At 38.9% G+C, this 15973-nt stretch overlaps 1 protein-coding gene across 1 annotated transcript in view; it reads left to right on the top strand.

The window, feature by feature from the left end:
- The window catches only part of man1a1 (mannosidase, alpha, class 1A, member 1), a 163340-nt gene that overhangs the window by 59359 nt on the left and 88008 nt on the right, over nucleotides 1–15973 (top strand). The window contains exons 3-4 of the mRNA XM_006805649.3: nucleotides 5504–5619; nucleotides 14619–14699. Coding sequence (XP_006805712.2) covers nucleotides 5504–5619; nucleotides 14619–14699 — 197 coding nt within the window. The remainder of the gene's footprint in view (nucleotides 1–5503; nucleotides 5620–14618; nucleotides 14700–15973) is intronic.

Below are 15973 nucleotides of genomic sequence, written 5' to 3' on the forward strand. Positions count from 1 at the left end.
TTTGAAGCCTCAATTTTGGTGCATTAACTTTTCTCGCCATTGCAGAAATGTTGTTAATCTGCACTGTTTTAAACAGCCAGCAAGGCTCAACTTTCATGTTGCAAAGACTTGTAGTTGTAGTGAAATGTATGGGAAAAGAATGGTTTTGGCTCCTTTCTTCTCTGTAAATAATTTTCTGTCAGCCGTCAACAGAGGTGTGGTCACTGATGAACAACCAGTCAATCCCAGTCAGACTTTAATGAGCGGATGTGACGGCTAGCAAACGTCCTAGCCGTCACTAGGACGTTTGCTGAATGACAACATCCTTCTGTCACTCAAAGGAGGCACAACTTTAATAATACAAATTTTATGTTTCAGTACAGTTTTATTATTTACCCCTGACACTGCTACGAAGGGATACATTAGCTATAGAGACCAAAATCATATCTGTACCGAGCTGTTAACACGTTTATTTCACCCACATCGTTGGGCATTTTAACGTCAGAATTTTTGGACATTGACTTACTTTTAGAGCCTGCCTCAAGTGGTCATTAGAAAAACTGCAGCTTTTGGCCTTTAGAAACAGCAGCAACCTTCTGGAAGTGGAAAATAAAGCCAGTGTTGCAGTTATTCTAAATCCCATTATGGCTTTTTCCAAAACAGAATCAATCCCCATGAACTCCTGTGGTAAAACGCTAGACTAAACACCTTTAAAACGCAGGTTTTGGAAATGTTGGTTTAATTTTTCTGTTCCAGAGAGTACCGCTCGCCTAACTCGAATCTCTCAACAAAGCGTGGACAGTCCATTTGCAAATGCAAATAAATCCATGTAGAATAATGTGTGGAGTTGTGCTGCATACATTTAGTCTTGTTCCCCTTCCTGTCCCTTTTATCCCAAAGGGGATAAAAAGTTCAACATATAACTTTCGTCAAATAAATCCATCTTTATCCTTTTCACCTTGACATGCAGATATCAGTTTCAAGCTAAAGCCAGAAGGCAGACGTGATAACCACAAAAATAAACAGAAGCAATAGAGTAAATATAAAAGATAAGTTAAGGAGACAAAGACACCGAGAGACGGTGCTGAAAAGAGCCTTCACCAATAAAATACTTGACATGTTTGTATGCAGCATTTTTCTGTGTATCTGCAAACTTGCATGCAGACTTAGCTTGTTGCTGTGGGCAATAACAGCAACGAGCCCAGAACTATTTGTGGATACGTGGAGAGAAATTTTGACTAATGTAAGAATTCCCCCATGGCGACAAGCCCACTGCCTACAGCGAATATCAGAAGGCCTGCCCTCCCCCTATACAGCTCCATCTTTATAGCAGCATCGCTGTGGTTCTCCTCCTCCTCCACTACCACTCATGTTTTACAGAGGCATCAAAGACTCTGCCCTCTGCTGAGCCATCTGCTTCCTTACTATGTGCACAGTCGCTACCAGAAACAAAATCCTCAGCAGCGCACACATCACCTCCAAGATCATCAGACTTTGTTTTCTCAACCTCACAGACCTCCGCCGGATCTCATCACGGCTTTTTTTTCTGTGTGTGTGTGTGAAATCCCATCTGGACATTGACACAAATTCTGGATCTAATAAAGGAAAGGGAGAGAAGGGGGAGCTGATTTTAGCAGATTCTTGGCATTGTGACCCTGCACAAGCTGTCAAACTAACATCACAGATCTTAAAGCCCCAATACATCGGTGCATTCTCTGGAAAGGACAAAAAGACAAGTGTTCTTCATTTTATGAGGCATCAATCAATGAGCAGGAACGCAAGGTCGTAGCTAGCTGCTATTTTTTATTACTGATCAACCTGCCAGCTATGTATGTTGGCATTTGCAGGGTTTATCTGCGCTCAGAAAGCAGTCTGTTATTTTATATAAGGTTGATCATGCTCACACTTGAAACCTTTGGAGGGGACTTCAAGCGTGAGCATGATCGACCTTATATACAATAAAGGACTTTTTGGGAGTGATGGGGTGGAGTACACCCAGGACAGGGTAACCACTGGCAGTCACTAGAAAGTCTAGAAACCATTACGTTCCTCACAAATACTTTCCGTTTCAGTGTTTTCGTATGTGGCATTAGTATTCTGGGCACTGTTTTGCCATCTGTATCTCTCACATCTCACACACACACACACACACACACACACACACACACACACACACACACACACACACACACACAGAGGCAGATATAAGATCAGTGAGGGGAGAGGAAGCACAGCGACAGGACAATGGACGGCAGGAAAGTGTCTCGTCCTCTCTTTGTTGCTCTGAAGGCTTCAGTGAACAGAAAATGTGAGATGGATGAAAAACAGGAAGGACAAGTGACTACAACAGTAACTGTATCTGCTGACACTTCCAGTTACATGCTTCCTTTATTACTGGAGTAAGAGTTTGAAAAAACATTAAAAACAGATGACCATAAGACATCAGTATTGCTTTAGTGTTAATCTCTCATTATAAGTTGGATTTTTGTCCCATTTCTGATCATTTTAATGCTTAAATGCCGATTTTTCTGCCACTGTTCGTCTTAATCTCTTTATGTGGGACTGCACAGCATCATCCCACATTTTTATTGGATCTGGTTTCCAACTGCAGGAAGTCTGGCTTTAATGCGATGGATGTGAGGGAAGAAGGGAAAACTGTTATCATGGGTCAAGCAGAGGTTAACATGTCGCCGTCTTTTGCTGCTCGTGCAACGCCCAAATGGAAAAAAATTGTGAGTCTATGCATTTTACTAGAAGACGACAATAAAACTTGATAGAGAAAAGGAAATACTGCAACATTAAAGCTGACGAAACAGCTTATAACTTGGTGAATACAGTTGTTGTTTTTTTCCTTTTCTTTCCATTTTCCACTGCAGAGAATTGTGACTTGAGTCCTTATATTATATGAGAATTTCTCTCTCTCTCACTCAAAAAAAAACAAAGGTGGCAAATCTAAAAAACGAGATGTACCAACCTATCTGTGCACCCTTACTGAAACCTAGAGACGATTACCTCAGTTATTAAGATGAAAAAAGGAATACATGAGTGTGAGAAGACATTCTTAATGCCTACTGCAATTTGCCTGTATGGGGTACCAGAGATCTGTGCTTGTGAACAAATTCTCAGACTAGTTTTCCGCAGTAGTAACGTGTCCTACATTTAGTTTGTGGATATCTGATCACCCTACTCTCGTCTGTCTGCAGTGTAACTGCAGCCTAAGATCCTGTGATTGATACTCAAGCCTGGGGGTATTCCTTTAGTGTTTGATATCTCATTATTTGAATCGGTCCACAAACATCTAGCAGATGCAGCCATTTAGGACAAATTGGTCACAAAACCAGTACCCTCACGTTATAGTTAAGCTTCTTGAATGCTCCTTTCAGTCAATTTAAAGGCTATTCATCTCAGATTAGTTAGTTTTATATTGGTTAATTTAAATCATCAAACTTTGGCAAATTGTGGCCGCAGGGGAGGCTGTAGCTCAGGCAGAGCAGGTCATCTACTAATTGGATGGTTGATGGTTTGATCCCTGTATGCACCTGTCTGTATGCCAGAGTATCTTTGGGTAGCATACTGAACCCCAAGTTGCTCTCTGATGCATTCATCAGAGTGTGATAGAATGGAAAGCACTTACCCGAAGAAAAAGTGCCTGTATGAATATGTGTGAATGAGGCGTGATGTATAAAGTGTTTCGAGCGCTCGAGTAGAGAAACACTATGTAAAAACCAGTCCATTTAACATTTACAGAACACCTTTATTTCATTTTTTCCCATTTTTTTAAAAACATGTTTTAAACTTTATTCTATTTAGTTTTCTAACTCATTCTTTTAAAAATTTCATTTACTGTGTAATTTCTACTTTACTGAGCTGTCTTGTCTCATCAATACCTCCTTTATATTTTATTGAGCTATTCTACGTTTTTGTTGCGTGTGTTGTGTCTCAGATTTTGATTTAATTTTCCAACTCGGGATCTGTAGATGATTCATGTAACTAATGCACATTTGCTAATGTCATCAATTGTGCAACTTTGTACAGTTATAGACTGTATAGAAAAAAATAAAAAATACTGGTAAATTCTACCCTTAACATTTCATATTTTGAAAATTGAATTAAGTCTTTTAATGGCATTGGTTTCTGCAGAGGCCATGAAGCTCCCAGTGCACAGTTTTTGTGCTGATGTTAATTCCAGAGTCTGTGGACTATTACTCGACAACCCTAAATCACTTGAATTCAAAGATTCAGAGGAGAGGCCCAATACTTTTTGTCCTTTTTCCCCCTTATTGGTTGTTTGGTATTATATAGACAAAAAATTTTGAAATATTATTCTGGTCACGTCCTAGTGAATCTCCAAAACCTCTTTAGTTGACACCAAAATGTGGGTATTAACGACAAAGAGCTTTGGTATTATCTGGTAATGAATGTGCTTATTGTTATTCACATATGTATCTGAGATGTGTAATTATAAACCTTTTTACAACTGGAAACAGTGCAAAATAGTTTCTCACTGTGATGACTCTAAAGAAATAATAGATATTTCTAGGGAGTGAGCACAGTAGTTGTGATGGACAACAGTGTCTCTGTGCCTCGGGCTGATGATTCAGCGATGTGTCTAATGGAAAGCTTTTAGCCGCTTTTGAATCTTCCCACCACTCACAGAGGAACATAAACCAACAGATCCACACAAAAAACAAACCAGCCGCCCTCTCTGGTTTCCATCTTAACTCGAGCCACTCTGCAGCCGCATCTTTTTCAAACTTGCTTTAATGACTTGGACTGTCCTTATTATTATTTCAGTATGTTCTCCGCTCTCGCTGCTTTTCTTTCTACCTTCACTCCCTGCCCTTCTCTCTGTAGGTCAGCCTCCTGATGCTGATGCGCTGGTGTTTTTGTTTCTCCTGTTTCTCTCCCATCCTTTGCCTTTTCTTTCTCACCTTTAAGTGGTCAGATACTGTAACTCCTATCTGGTGTTTATAGCAAGTATGCAGGAACTAAAAGCTTTACTCAAGGCGCTACTCTGCATGCATGATGATTTATTGAGGTGTTGGGATTGTTGGGTGGGGGAGCTTGGATAATGACGGTGCTGAAATTATGGTTTGTGTCTCTCTGTGTGTCTTCCCTCCTGCTATGAGGCTAATCACTGGAGATAAGCAATACTCCTGCCGTTTCATCAGTGCCGATAATCGCTACCTCTCACCATCTGTCGAGCAAAATTAATTTATTCAACCTCCATACATAACTTCCAGCTTCTGCTGTTTATTCACCGCTTTTCTAGTGAGTGTGGCGCCAACACCTGTTGTCATCCCTGCTATAAAAGAAATGGTTTGCTGACTAACAAGCTTTTAACATTTTGAAAGAACTTCACAGGAGTTTTTGCTCATTTTAAAAGTTCAGCTTGAGAACTTTTGTTACCAGCTTGCTGTCTGATATTCCTCTGTTTTTTTTAAACCGGGTGCTATATGTAACAGACAAAAGCCTGCGTGAGTGGGTAATCTGTTTTTAACCTTTTGTTCTGTGTTCCTTCTAGGAAGTATAAAAGGAGCGACAATAGTGGATGCTTTGGATACCCTCTACATCATGGAGATGTTTGAAGAGTTTGATGCTGCTACTGACTGGGTGGAAAAGAGCCTTGACTTCAACGTGGTAAGTTGCGTGTGTGATCTTGTTCTGGTCAGGTATATAGCAACAATAAAATATTGAATATTATATATAAATAATCTAAATATTATTTAGATTTTCTTGATATATACGATATAATTTGGAGGCTACATCGCTCACCCCTACTACCCACTGTCCCACTGTGTAGCCCACAAAAGCATCCAGTATTAGTAGTGCATGAGTCTCTTCTATTCTGCTGAAGTGAAACAATATTTAACTGCATCACAGAATTACTGTGCGGGTAATCAAAGGTTCTCGACAGGTGTTATGTTGAACCAGCATCCTTCTACCTTCTAACATATATAACTCTCTGATAAATTATTAGCAGAGTAAGGTGAGTTTCAGTTGTGTCAACTAGACCACAGCTTGTTAAGTAAAAGTTATGTAAACATGAAATGAAAAAGCTGTTGGCGTAGCCGGTCTGAAACGCCTCTGAGGTGGTGTTGCTTTACAGTTAGCTTCCCCTTTGCTGTATTAGCTCTCCTGTATGGTATGCTGAACAAAAACTAACATAGAACTGAGCTGACTAGATCGGCTTGCTGGCAACAATATTTGTTTCGGGATCAGAGCAATATCTGATCCAAATATCGAATTGATGCATTCGTAGCGAAAATGCCTCGTCAATAAAAGGGTCGTTGAAGAATAAGGTTCTAAAATGTCTTTTAATTTCCTGATAATCTGCTTGTAGGTATTTAATTTGAAAATGATTTCCTAAAGACTGGTAGAAAAGAGTCATAGCTCATGAATTTGACCTTTTTATACCACCATAGTGGATTATAATGAAGACTTCAGCTTTAATTCAAGAGGTTTAATAAAGTATCGCATTATTAAATTTTAAGAATTTAAATGCATATAAATTTATGGTTCTTAGGCCATGCATTTTTAAATAAACTAATAAAATGGGGAAAAAAGTGTGGGTGGGGGGGGGGGGGGGGGGGTGTAAAATTTCATTCAAATAATCATCAGTACAAGCATTTTTTTATATTTTCCTCTATAAAAATGACATACATTAAACTGGGTTCCACTAAATATTTCCCTCCAGATCATCCATGCTCCACCTCCCCTATTTGAGAATCACTGGCTTGGCTACTAAGCACTGGACGATGTCACTTGAATATCTGAAGATAAAATAGAGCAAAATCTCAACAACTTTTTTTTTTAAATAGCTAACTCCTAACTCCCTCAGAAACTTTTCATATATAAATTCCTTACTTTAATTTAAAAACAAAACCAAATGTGTATTAGTTCACTTTCACTTATACAAAATAAATGTGGTGTACACATCTCTCTGTTTATATCTGGTGGCATGATCGTGTGGTGGTTAGCACTGCAAGAAGGTCCAGTTTGAGTACTTTGTGTGTGTAATTTGCATAATCCACAATAACTGTGGTGGTTCATGTATTTGGATCTTGAAAAAAGATTGATTTGGATTATTCATGCCATGTCATAAATTATCTTCTAAGTGTTCCAAGTGTCTGGCATCTAAATAACTGCAGAGATGAAACAAAACTCAAAAAGCAGTTAGCAGCTTTGGTCAAGTGGTGCTTACACTCAGCATTGTTTAGTTTGTCATGTGACGTGGAGTTTCCTGCAACAGCAAATGAAAATCACAACTGTTTGCTCACAGATTTCCTGAATACAACAGTCCCACTTAAGAAAAAAAAAAGAGTCTACTACTGGCGGAAATCCCAAATTTAGATCGCCACCTGTGCGCTGAGCTTCGAGCCAAATCAGTTCTCATTTTGAGATTTGTTCCTGACCAACACAGAGGAGTGAAAATAAATTCTCGAGAAGGTGGGATGTTTACTGTCAGTCTCAAATGGTCTTACAAGAGGAGGTGTTGTCTATACAGACATTTAATTGAAAGTAAGATAGATCGCATTTGGAGGCCTGGTTTGTTTTCTGTCCATGTGTCTCCACTGAGTCATCACTTGGAATTTAAAAGCTTTTTTAATCCACAACACGCTGAATTACAGAAGTATGGATGTCTACTCAGTATAGCACACTTAAAGAAATGCTTCAAGTTGAAAGGTCCTTACCAAGGACATATGCTTTCACGCAGCACTCCTGAGGCTGTAAAGTTTTACTGTGAGCTTATGAAAAATAGCACAACATGTCATTACTTCCTGTAGGTCACACGGTGCTACTTTCCAGTTTGAAAGGCATGGTTTCTTTGGAAGTTTGAATGAATGTGATCCAGCCTATGATGACTGATGTATGAAATCTAACTTTTATATAGATACATGAAAAGGTGAGCAGGTGTATAAATACATATCACAGTGAGGGCTCTTTATTGCTCTCTTAACTTGGATGTTAGATGAACCCTGCTTGTGAATGTATCTTAGACTGTATATATACAAACACCACGTTTGGAAGAGAGCATGTAGTGTTGAGTTATTGGCCTAAATATACTCCTGTAATAAGTTGTACTAAAAATGATTCACATAATACCAACAGCACAAATGAGATCCCAAAACTAAATTTAATGAGCGGATATAATGCAGCAGAGAAGTGACTACAGCTATAGTAACTAGCTCAGTACTTAAGTGTTACACAAAGCTAAGGCCCATAGTGTTGTGAACTTAAGCCTTAATACTATTTAAATGGGTAAATAAAAATTCACTGATGCTAAGCCTAGACACCAGGGGGTGATGGGGAACTGGCTATATCCGTCTTTTATATACAGTCAGTGCATAAGCATTAGTTTCCCTTTATTTTAAACCAAAGATCTCCAAAAGTTGATTCTGGACGTAGCGTCATCCAAATGACTTCTTCAGTCTTCCTGAAGATGAGTGACGAAACCTTTCTCCCACAAAAAGCTACGTCCAGATGAACAGAATCAACTTTTGGAGATTTGCTTTCCTGGATGATTGAGAATGCATCAAGACGTTAAACCAAAGATGTTACCACGTTTTTGTACAGGAAGCAGCCTGTGGCATGCACATTTTTTTTTAACAGCAATAACAGTTTAGTTTTATTTAAAGTGCATTTCCTCATTGCTAAGACATAGGCTTGTGCTCATTTTAAGGATAAGACACAATTTAATAAAGATACTAAGCTCTAAACTTCCTGACATTCCAGTACTTAATGCAGGAAATGTGTCCTCAGTGATATTATATATAGACTAATGTAATTTCCTGATGTCTATAAGGTTAGAAACAATTACCTGGTGTTCCAAAGAGCTCTGCTGATAATGGATCCCAATACAATAAATGCGTTACCAACAATAAATGTGTTACCAAAATTGTTGAAAATTATGCCACTTTGACTCTCCTGAACATCTGGAAACATCCAGGAAATTGGTGTATTGACGCTGAATTCTGTTCCATAATGGTATCAATAAAAACCCAGAGAGAGAGCCCACGTACAGGTATAATGTTTGATATGTTGCTCTTGAGTTTTCCAGGTTTATTATTCATCAACTTGTAATTGTATGCTCATGGTGCAGGAGTTTACTTCTAATGAGCGTATGTGAATATTTAAAGCAAACAGTGAATAATATTAAAGTGCTTTTAGAGCACTTTCTGCATGAGTTGCTCAGTATTTACATACATTTACACAAAGGAACATGTTAAACTTTAGTTTGTAGAACGTTGCGAGCAAGAACACGGGATCGTAATTGCCACCTGGGGAATATTGATTCATCAGATATAAATCCTGTCAACTAGAACTCCTCAGCTGTTATGACCACTCGTGGAAGGGCTTATAATTCTAATAAAAGATTACACTTAAAAGTTACAGATCTAGTGCAGATTTCTTACACAAAGTCTGACGTGGATATCTCATCTACTGTATGTAATTTCTGCTTTTGCTGATTAATTGTGTGGGCACATGTTAAAGAGTTAAACACAAGCATTTTCCCTCCTTCCTTTGATGTTTGCCGTCCTTATTATAACATCCCCGTTAAGAGCTCCTCATTAGGGGGAAACAGCAAAGCAGTTTCTTTGTCTTTCTTTTAGCATGGTTCTGATATCAGATTTATGAAGTCTAATTCTGAAAACCAAAACATACATCCACCAAACATGATATATAAAAGCTCAAGTAGTGTTGTCAGTTATTCCTTCAGATCAGCTTTAATCCTCATTACTGTCTCCAAAACTGTGCGTGTTGTGGATGTTTTACTCGTTGAGGTTTCCACGTCTGAATTTTTGGTACCACTGCTTTGTGCATAATCCTTACTGATTTCCAGTATTTGCCAGCAGTCGCGCTGTCAGTCAAACGGCATTGTAACAGCAGGAAGCCCATTGTTTTGTGATCATTTCCTGCAGTAGCATAATGTCGAGATGTAAAGCTGCTTTTGATATTCCACTAAAATGCTTTTTAATGGGAAGTTTTCTGTAGGCGGCTTTGAAACCACCCTCACTGGGGTTAAAATGTCAGCTGAGTTAGCTGATGTAAGTCTGACAAAAAACCAACCCAGATTTCACTGAAGAAAAACACTAACCGGCATCACATATTATTAGCAACAATTAAGCATTTGGGGTGAAACAAAGCAGGAAAACGAGTATCAACAGTCAGAAGAAAAGGTTCAACTTTACGTTTGGGTTGCTCATTTTTGAAGCAAAGGAACAAGGCAAAGACGTGAAAGAGATTAAAACAAAGAAAATAATAGCAGTTGTTTGAGACTTATTAATATTAAAGTGATGCCATTACTAATGAGCGTTTGCCATTGAAATGTGTACAAAGAGGACATGAAGTACATAGAGCATAAATATTTCTCTAATATTAGGCAAAGTCAGTATTCTCCAGTACTCCAGTCATCCGTTTTTTTTCTATGACTATATTTGCACTAGGGCTGCACGATTTTGCATAAAATGAGAATCACAATTTTTTTTGCTTAGAATAGAGATCACGATTCTCTCACAATTTTCTTTTCCAGTATAAATATTTATTGCGCTTATTAACTGCACATCAACTTAGCAGTTGAGACTGAACATAAAAACAATAAATAAACATAAAAACAACAAATGTCTCACATTTTGTTGTTGCCGCAAAATGTTGTACTGCTTAAAATTCTGTCTCCACCGTTGCTCGACACTGCGTGTATAGGGCAGGTAGTGCAACAATAGAAAAATAGTTGCGGGACGGCACTGTGTAGCGTTTGTCTAGGGTGTTGATCATTTTCCTAAATCCCTCGTTTTGCACAGTGTTGATGGGAGCCATGTCTTTGGTCAGGTGATAAGTAATAGCCTCCGTAATTTCTTTGTGCCTGCGGGAGTTCGACGGGTATGGGGAAGCGCTGTATAAGGTTCCCGTTATTGATGTTTGGGTGGTTGACCAGGACGGATTTTCTCCAGTCACTTTCTCCGTTGTTTTTTCCCTGCCAACTTTAGCAGCCAGCTTCTGTATCACATGGTATAAGGCTCCGCCCTTGTCATTTGTTGAGCAGGAAGAGTGAGTGCTTGTTTTCATGCAGATTACGTCCCGGATCAAAATGCGGTACAATTGTCGTCGTCGTCTTTTTTTCTTTTTTTTTTTTAAATCGTTGTCATTTGGAAATGAGATCGCACATAAGTATGAATTGAGATCGCAATTTTCTAACGATTAATCGTGCAGCCCTAATTTGCACCACATGCAATAATATCTGGCAAGATTGGAATACTCTTTTTTTTCTTTAAACTAGGATAAGCTGTTAAGAAGATGGATTGATTAATGAAATTCTTCCTGAAGAGCCATATGTCAGATCATCGTTTAGAGATCCTCCCTCCTTTGTAAACCAATAGATTTTACTCTTGACTGTGGGATCACACAATCTGTGTATGTAGCGACTGGAATGGTGTCCAAAGTTTGCTTGTACCACAACACCTGAGAAAGTGTGACACCTCACTTAGAGTCTTTGAGACTTTAAGAGCCCCACTGGTAATTTATTACGGTTTATTTTCACTTAAATAGCGAAGTCCTGAATCTTTTGAAAGGCAAAGAGGAATAGAGTTGGAATTGTTACATTCTTGGGACGGTTTGTTCATTACAAAACACCGAAACAACATTTCTTGTGATGAGATAAAGGGAGTTATAGGCCGGTACAGTTATTTTTTTTACAACTGGCCACGCAAGATCTGTGGATACACTTTGATCTGATGAGTTGTTGCTGGGAACATTATCTCCTGGGCTCATCTTGTTTCAGTCCTTAATTAGTTCTCTGCTTGGAAAAGCCCATGCTTAGTCAGTTTCCTGTGCGGAGTGTAATGGACCGAATGTTGCAACATCAGGAGACTTGACTTGACCTGCCTGCCAGCTCTGTCAGGAGTGAGATAACGTCACACTGCTGCTGACTCAGAGGGTCATTGTCCAGCAGTTTAAAGCAGTGTTGGCTTCTTCACACAGTCACAAAACACTGCAGGAGGACTGCTGGCTGAAGATGTTTCCATCTTTAAAATTAAATTAAAGTATTTTTAAAATTTTGACTTTGATGTAAAGCATCATCTTTTAGCTTATTAAACCTCCGCTGCCAATAGACATTAAAACGTAGGAAGAAGTATTCATTGTACTTTTGGATTACAGCTGCCTAAGTGTTAAAACAAATAATTAAATTGTAATTAGAACGAATTAGTGCTGCAATCTCCCCACTCAATCAGTCACTAAGACTTGGGGATGAAAAAAAGACAGGACACATTTTGTGTGGCACATAATTTGTTTTTTTCCCCCCTCCCCCTTGCAGAGTCTGTTATCCTATCTCTAGTCGACAGCAGTGACTTATGAGAGCTGTCAGTCAAGCACAAAAACTTCATCCGCCTCGGGAATCTGTTCATAAAGGACGGACGTGAGAGAGAAATGAAGCTTCATTGTTCGACTACTGAGACAAATGGCTATACAACTTTACAATTTTTGTTATTTTTCCCTCCATTAATTCTGCCCAGAAATAGATGTATTGTGTTTTTAAAGACGGCACACTTTATCTCCGGCTTTTAAGGCGGTTTTTGGTACCTAAAGATTTCTTTAAAAACTTTGGAAGTCACTTCTCTTTTTCAGGCTGCCGTACGTGTGCCCTTCAAGGTATGCAGTGCTTTATCAGCATTCTTTGTTTTTTCCTGTCAAACTTAAAAATATGCTGATGAACCAATGGTCAGAATAACTCAAATTTTCACACATACCTTAAGGGATGTCTACCTTTGCATAAACTATAACAAAGGATTACATATTATTAACCAGGTAGTTCTTTAAAAAGTCACACAACTGTGTGTCATACATTTAAAAAAGTAATGCTTGCATACTAGACTAGTATTTATCTTGTGTTTTATAGCTAATTTGTTTGAATTTAACAATACTAAGACTCATCACTCATCAGAGCAATGACATTCAAATAATACTTAATTAAAATTTTTGTCTAACATTGTTTATTTTATATAAAAAACTCTTCATGATCCATCTCTATGGATACATTTCTAATGCTTATTCAATTCCAGCGTTTTGCTGATTGTTCTTTAACAGAAAAAAGTATAATAGTCATAAAAATAGACAAATATCGCCATTACTATTAGACTTTACCATTAGATGTGATTTCTGTTTTCCCCAGTATCTTCTGAATAGGGTCGTTTTTAGTGTCAGAGAGATTAGTTGTTCTGTCTTGGACCTCCTGAACAATTTTTGTCCATTCCAGTGATTGTTGGAAAGTTTTCAGTTAACCATTCCTTAGTCATTGCTTTCTCAGCTGCAGTTTTCAAATATCTGTCTGGTTTTTTTTGAGTACAGTTGGCAGATTCCCCAAACACATAACGTTAAAATCAAAGTTGATCTATGGGCAGATTGATGATCGTTCTGTTCCCACATCCAGCCAGTCAGAGCTAACTAAAGAATGGTCCTGAAAGACTTCAGGAAGTGTCTTTTTTTTAATATCAGTTTTGCTCACTAAACACTAAAGCAACATCTTGGATGGCCTGCCCACAGGGGACCGTAATGTTGGACCGATAATCCTGTTAAAATGCTCCAAAATAGAAAGGAGAGGTGTGACTCCAGGCTGTTGGCTACATTTGAGCACACCTGTCAGACAGAGTGTCCACTACCCAACTGGATGACATTTAACAGTCATGGGGAAATTACCTGCAGAGATCAAAGACATTTTTGTACCAAGCTGTAAACATACTGTGAGGGTTTCTGGATTGCTGCCCGGGAACAATATGTTTCAGATGGTTTGGAAAATTTGGTGCTGGTTCTCAACTAAAAACATTCGGTAGATCCCTTCTTTAATGTACCATCCTTAGCCATACACAAAGCATGGCTAACCCTAGTTATTCAAAACTTCTGAAACTTTTAGTGAGGGAATTTCCTTCTTCTTGGTCTGTCAGAGATCACTTACCAGAGTCACCCCACCCCACCCCCAATCTGGAGAAACCGAGTTCTTCCCTTTTCTGAGCTTGCCTCGAATAGTTAACATGCCTTAACGCCTTTATAAAACCTGCCACATACCTAATGTTGTGTATTCAAGGAGTGACGCATGGAAAGGAGCATGCAGCACACATGATTTGCTTCAGTATAAATGCTCCTTGTTATTGCATCATTACATATGTCAACCGGTGTAACAGTCCTCTTTTGTCCTTGGCCAATCGTGCTTGCCAAGTGGTCCTGCGCAGGTTTCCTGATTGTCTTCCCTGCACGAGTGAACCTGATCTCACAAGATTTCCACAACCCTACTCATGCGGCGTACTTGCACGCCTCCTGAGCAGATGCTTTCATGCAAACACTTTGTGGGATAAGCCACTTTCTCTTTCATTCATCCTGGCTCAGTTCTAACACACTCATTTGGCTACTAGGTCATTCGTAGCAGCACGGAGAAACCTGGTATTCAAATTTATTTAGCTGTTTACAGCATCAGCCTGAAAATATCTGTCTAGACTGTGAAAAGCCCACCTCTGTCTACTCCTCCCTGAGGTCAAGTTTTGAGTTTTCTGCTTTCTTAACTCACTGTTTGTGGGAGAAGAAATGTGTATTCATGAGTAGTTAGCAGTTATATTTTGTCTCATATTTATTTTCTTTTGTCTTTGCCGCAGAATGCAGAAGTGTCGGTGTTTGAGGTGAACATCAGATTTGTTGGAGGTCTGCTGTCCGCCTACTACTTGTCTGGAAAAGAGGTAAGTAGAGAAATAAACCTTCCTGCGCTTTGCTTTTATTTATTTATTTATTTTTCCGCCACCTCTGCACTGAATGAAACTTCGGGGTGTCTTTGGGGAATCTCAGCCTGTAGTCTGATTGATGAAACAGATGGTAGAGTGGAGACTGAATGAATTAATGTTTTCATGTGCTCAAAATCTTTGGCATTATCCCCTTTAATAGCTGGTGCAGTTAGATGCCTCCCATATGGCAGGGTGAATAAGTTCTTCGTTTGAGTACCATTGCTCCGTCATCTAGTTTGATTGATTTGCTTCCAGCCTTCCTATGGGTGGAAGATTAACTTCTGTGTTGTTGTTCTTGGATCTTGTCTTCTGTAGCGCCTTTTCACTATTAACAGTTCTGAAAGCTGTTGTATTATTAAAGGGTTGAGCAGGGAATTTGCTTATAGACAAAGAACCTTTAGAGGAATTACGGCAGGGACCAGGGCCTGAATTAAGTTCTGGAGTCACCCCCTAATGTCCTTACTTTGGTGCTGGTACTTTAGGTTTGTGGCTTACACCACCAAAATTTGTGACCAGTCAGTCTTCTGCAGTACCACAGCCTTCTGGACTTTACTAGAGACCAGTGGCATTCAGCAAATCATGATTAGAAATCTATGGGAGAATTCTGAAGTGCTAATGATGGTTGGCTATCTGCTTCCAGCGAGCCATCAACAGACAAAATGGGAAAACATATCAACCAATCTGGTTGTTATGCTGACACATGCGAACATTACAGCCTCACACTACTTTCAGCTGTGTGGTGGCAGCCATGACTGTCTCCCCTTTATAGTTTATTAAACATACTTTGTTTTACTTTTTCTTTGCATATTAAATCCACAGTGCAAATTAGCGCAGCATTTGTTCACTGTTCTGGTTGGATAAGCACAGATCCTGTCTGCATTCTGAATTTCTTTCTCTTAATGAAGCTGTAATGTTGTGAAACTATGTGCAAGTGTAGTAGAAGTGCAATTTTAATAAAAACCAACCAGATTTTACTGCTGTTTTTATGTCAGTGTGACCGAACGGCTTCGAAATAACTGCCTGGAAGTAGAGCAGAGCGATATGATTAAAAATATTTATCACGATATACATTTGAAAATTTGCGATAACGATATAACTGACGATATAATTGACACTAGACAAAATACTTTAAACTCCACAACTTTATTAGTGCAAAAAAACAAAAACAAAACATCAGTGTATTTTCACTTAAACAAGCAGCTGTTTTTTGTGCATTAAAGTTACAGTGCAAA

Source organism: Neolamprologus brichardi, chromosome 15 (assembly GCF_056152115.1).
Source record: "Neolamprologus brichardi isolate AB-2024 chromosome 15, ASM5615211v1, whole genome shotgun sequence".
Lineage (NCBI taxonomy): Eukaryota > Metazoa > Chordata > Actinopteri > Cichliformes > Cichlidae > Neolamprologus > Neolamprologus brichardi.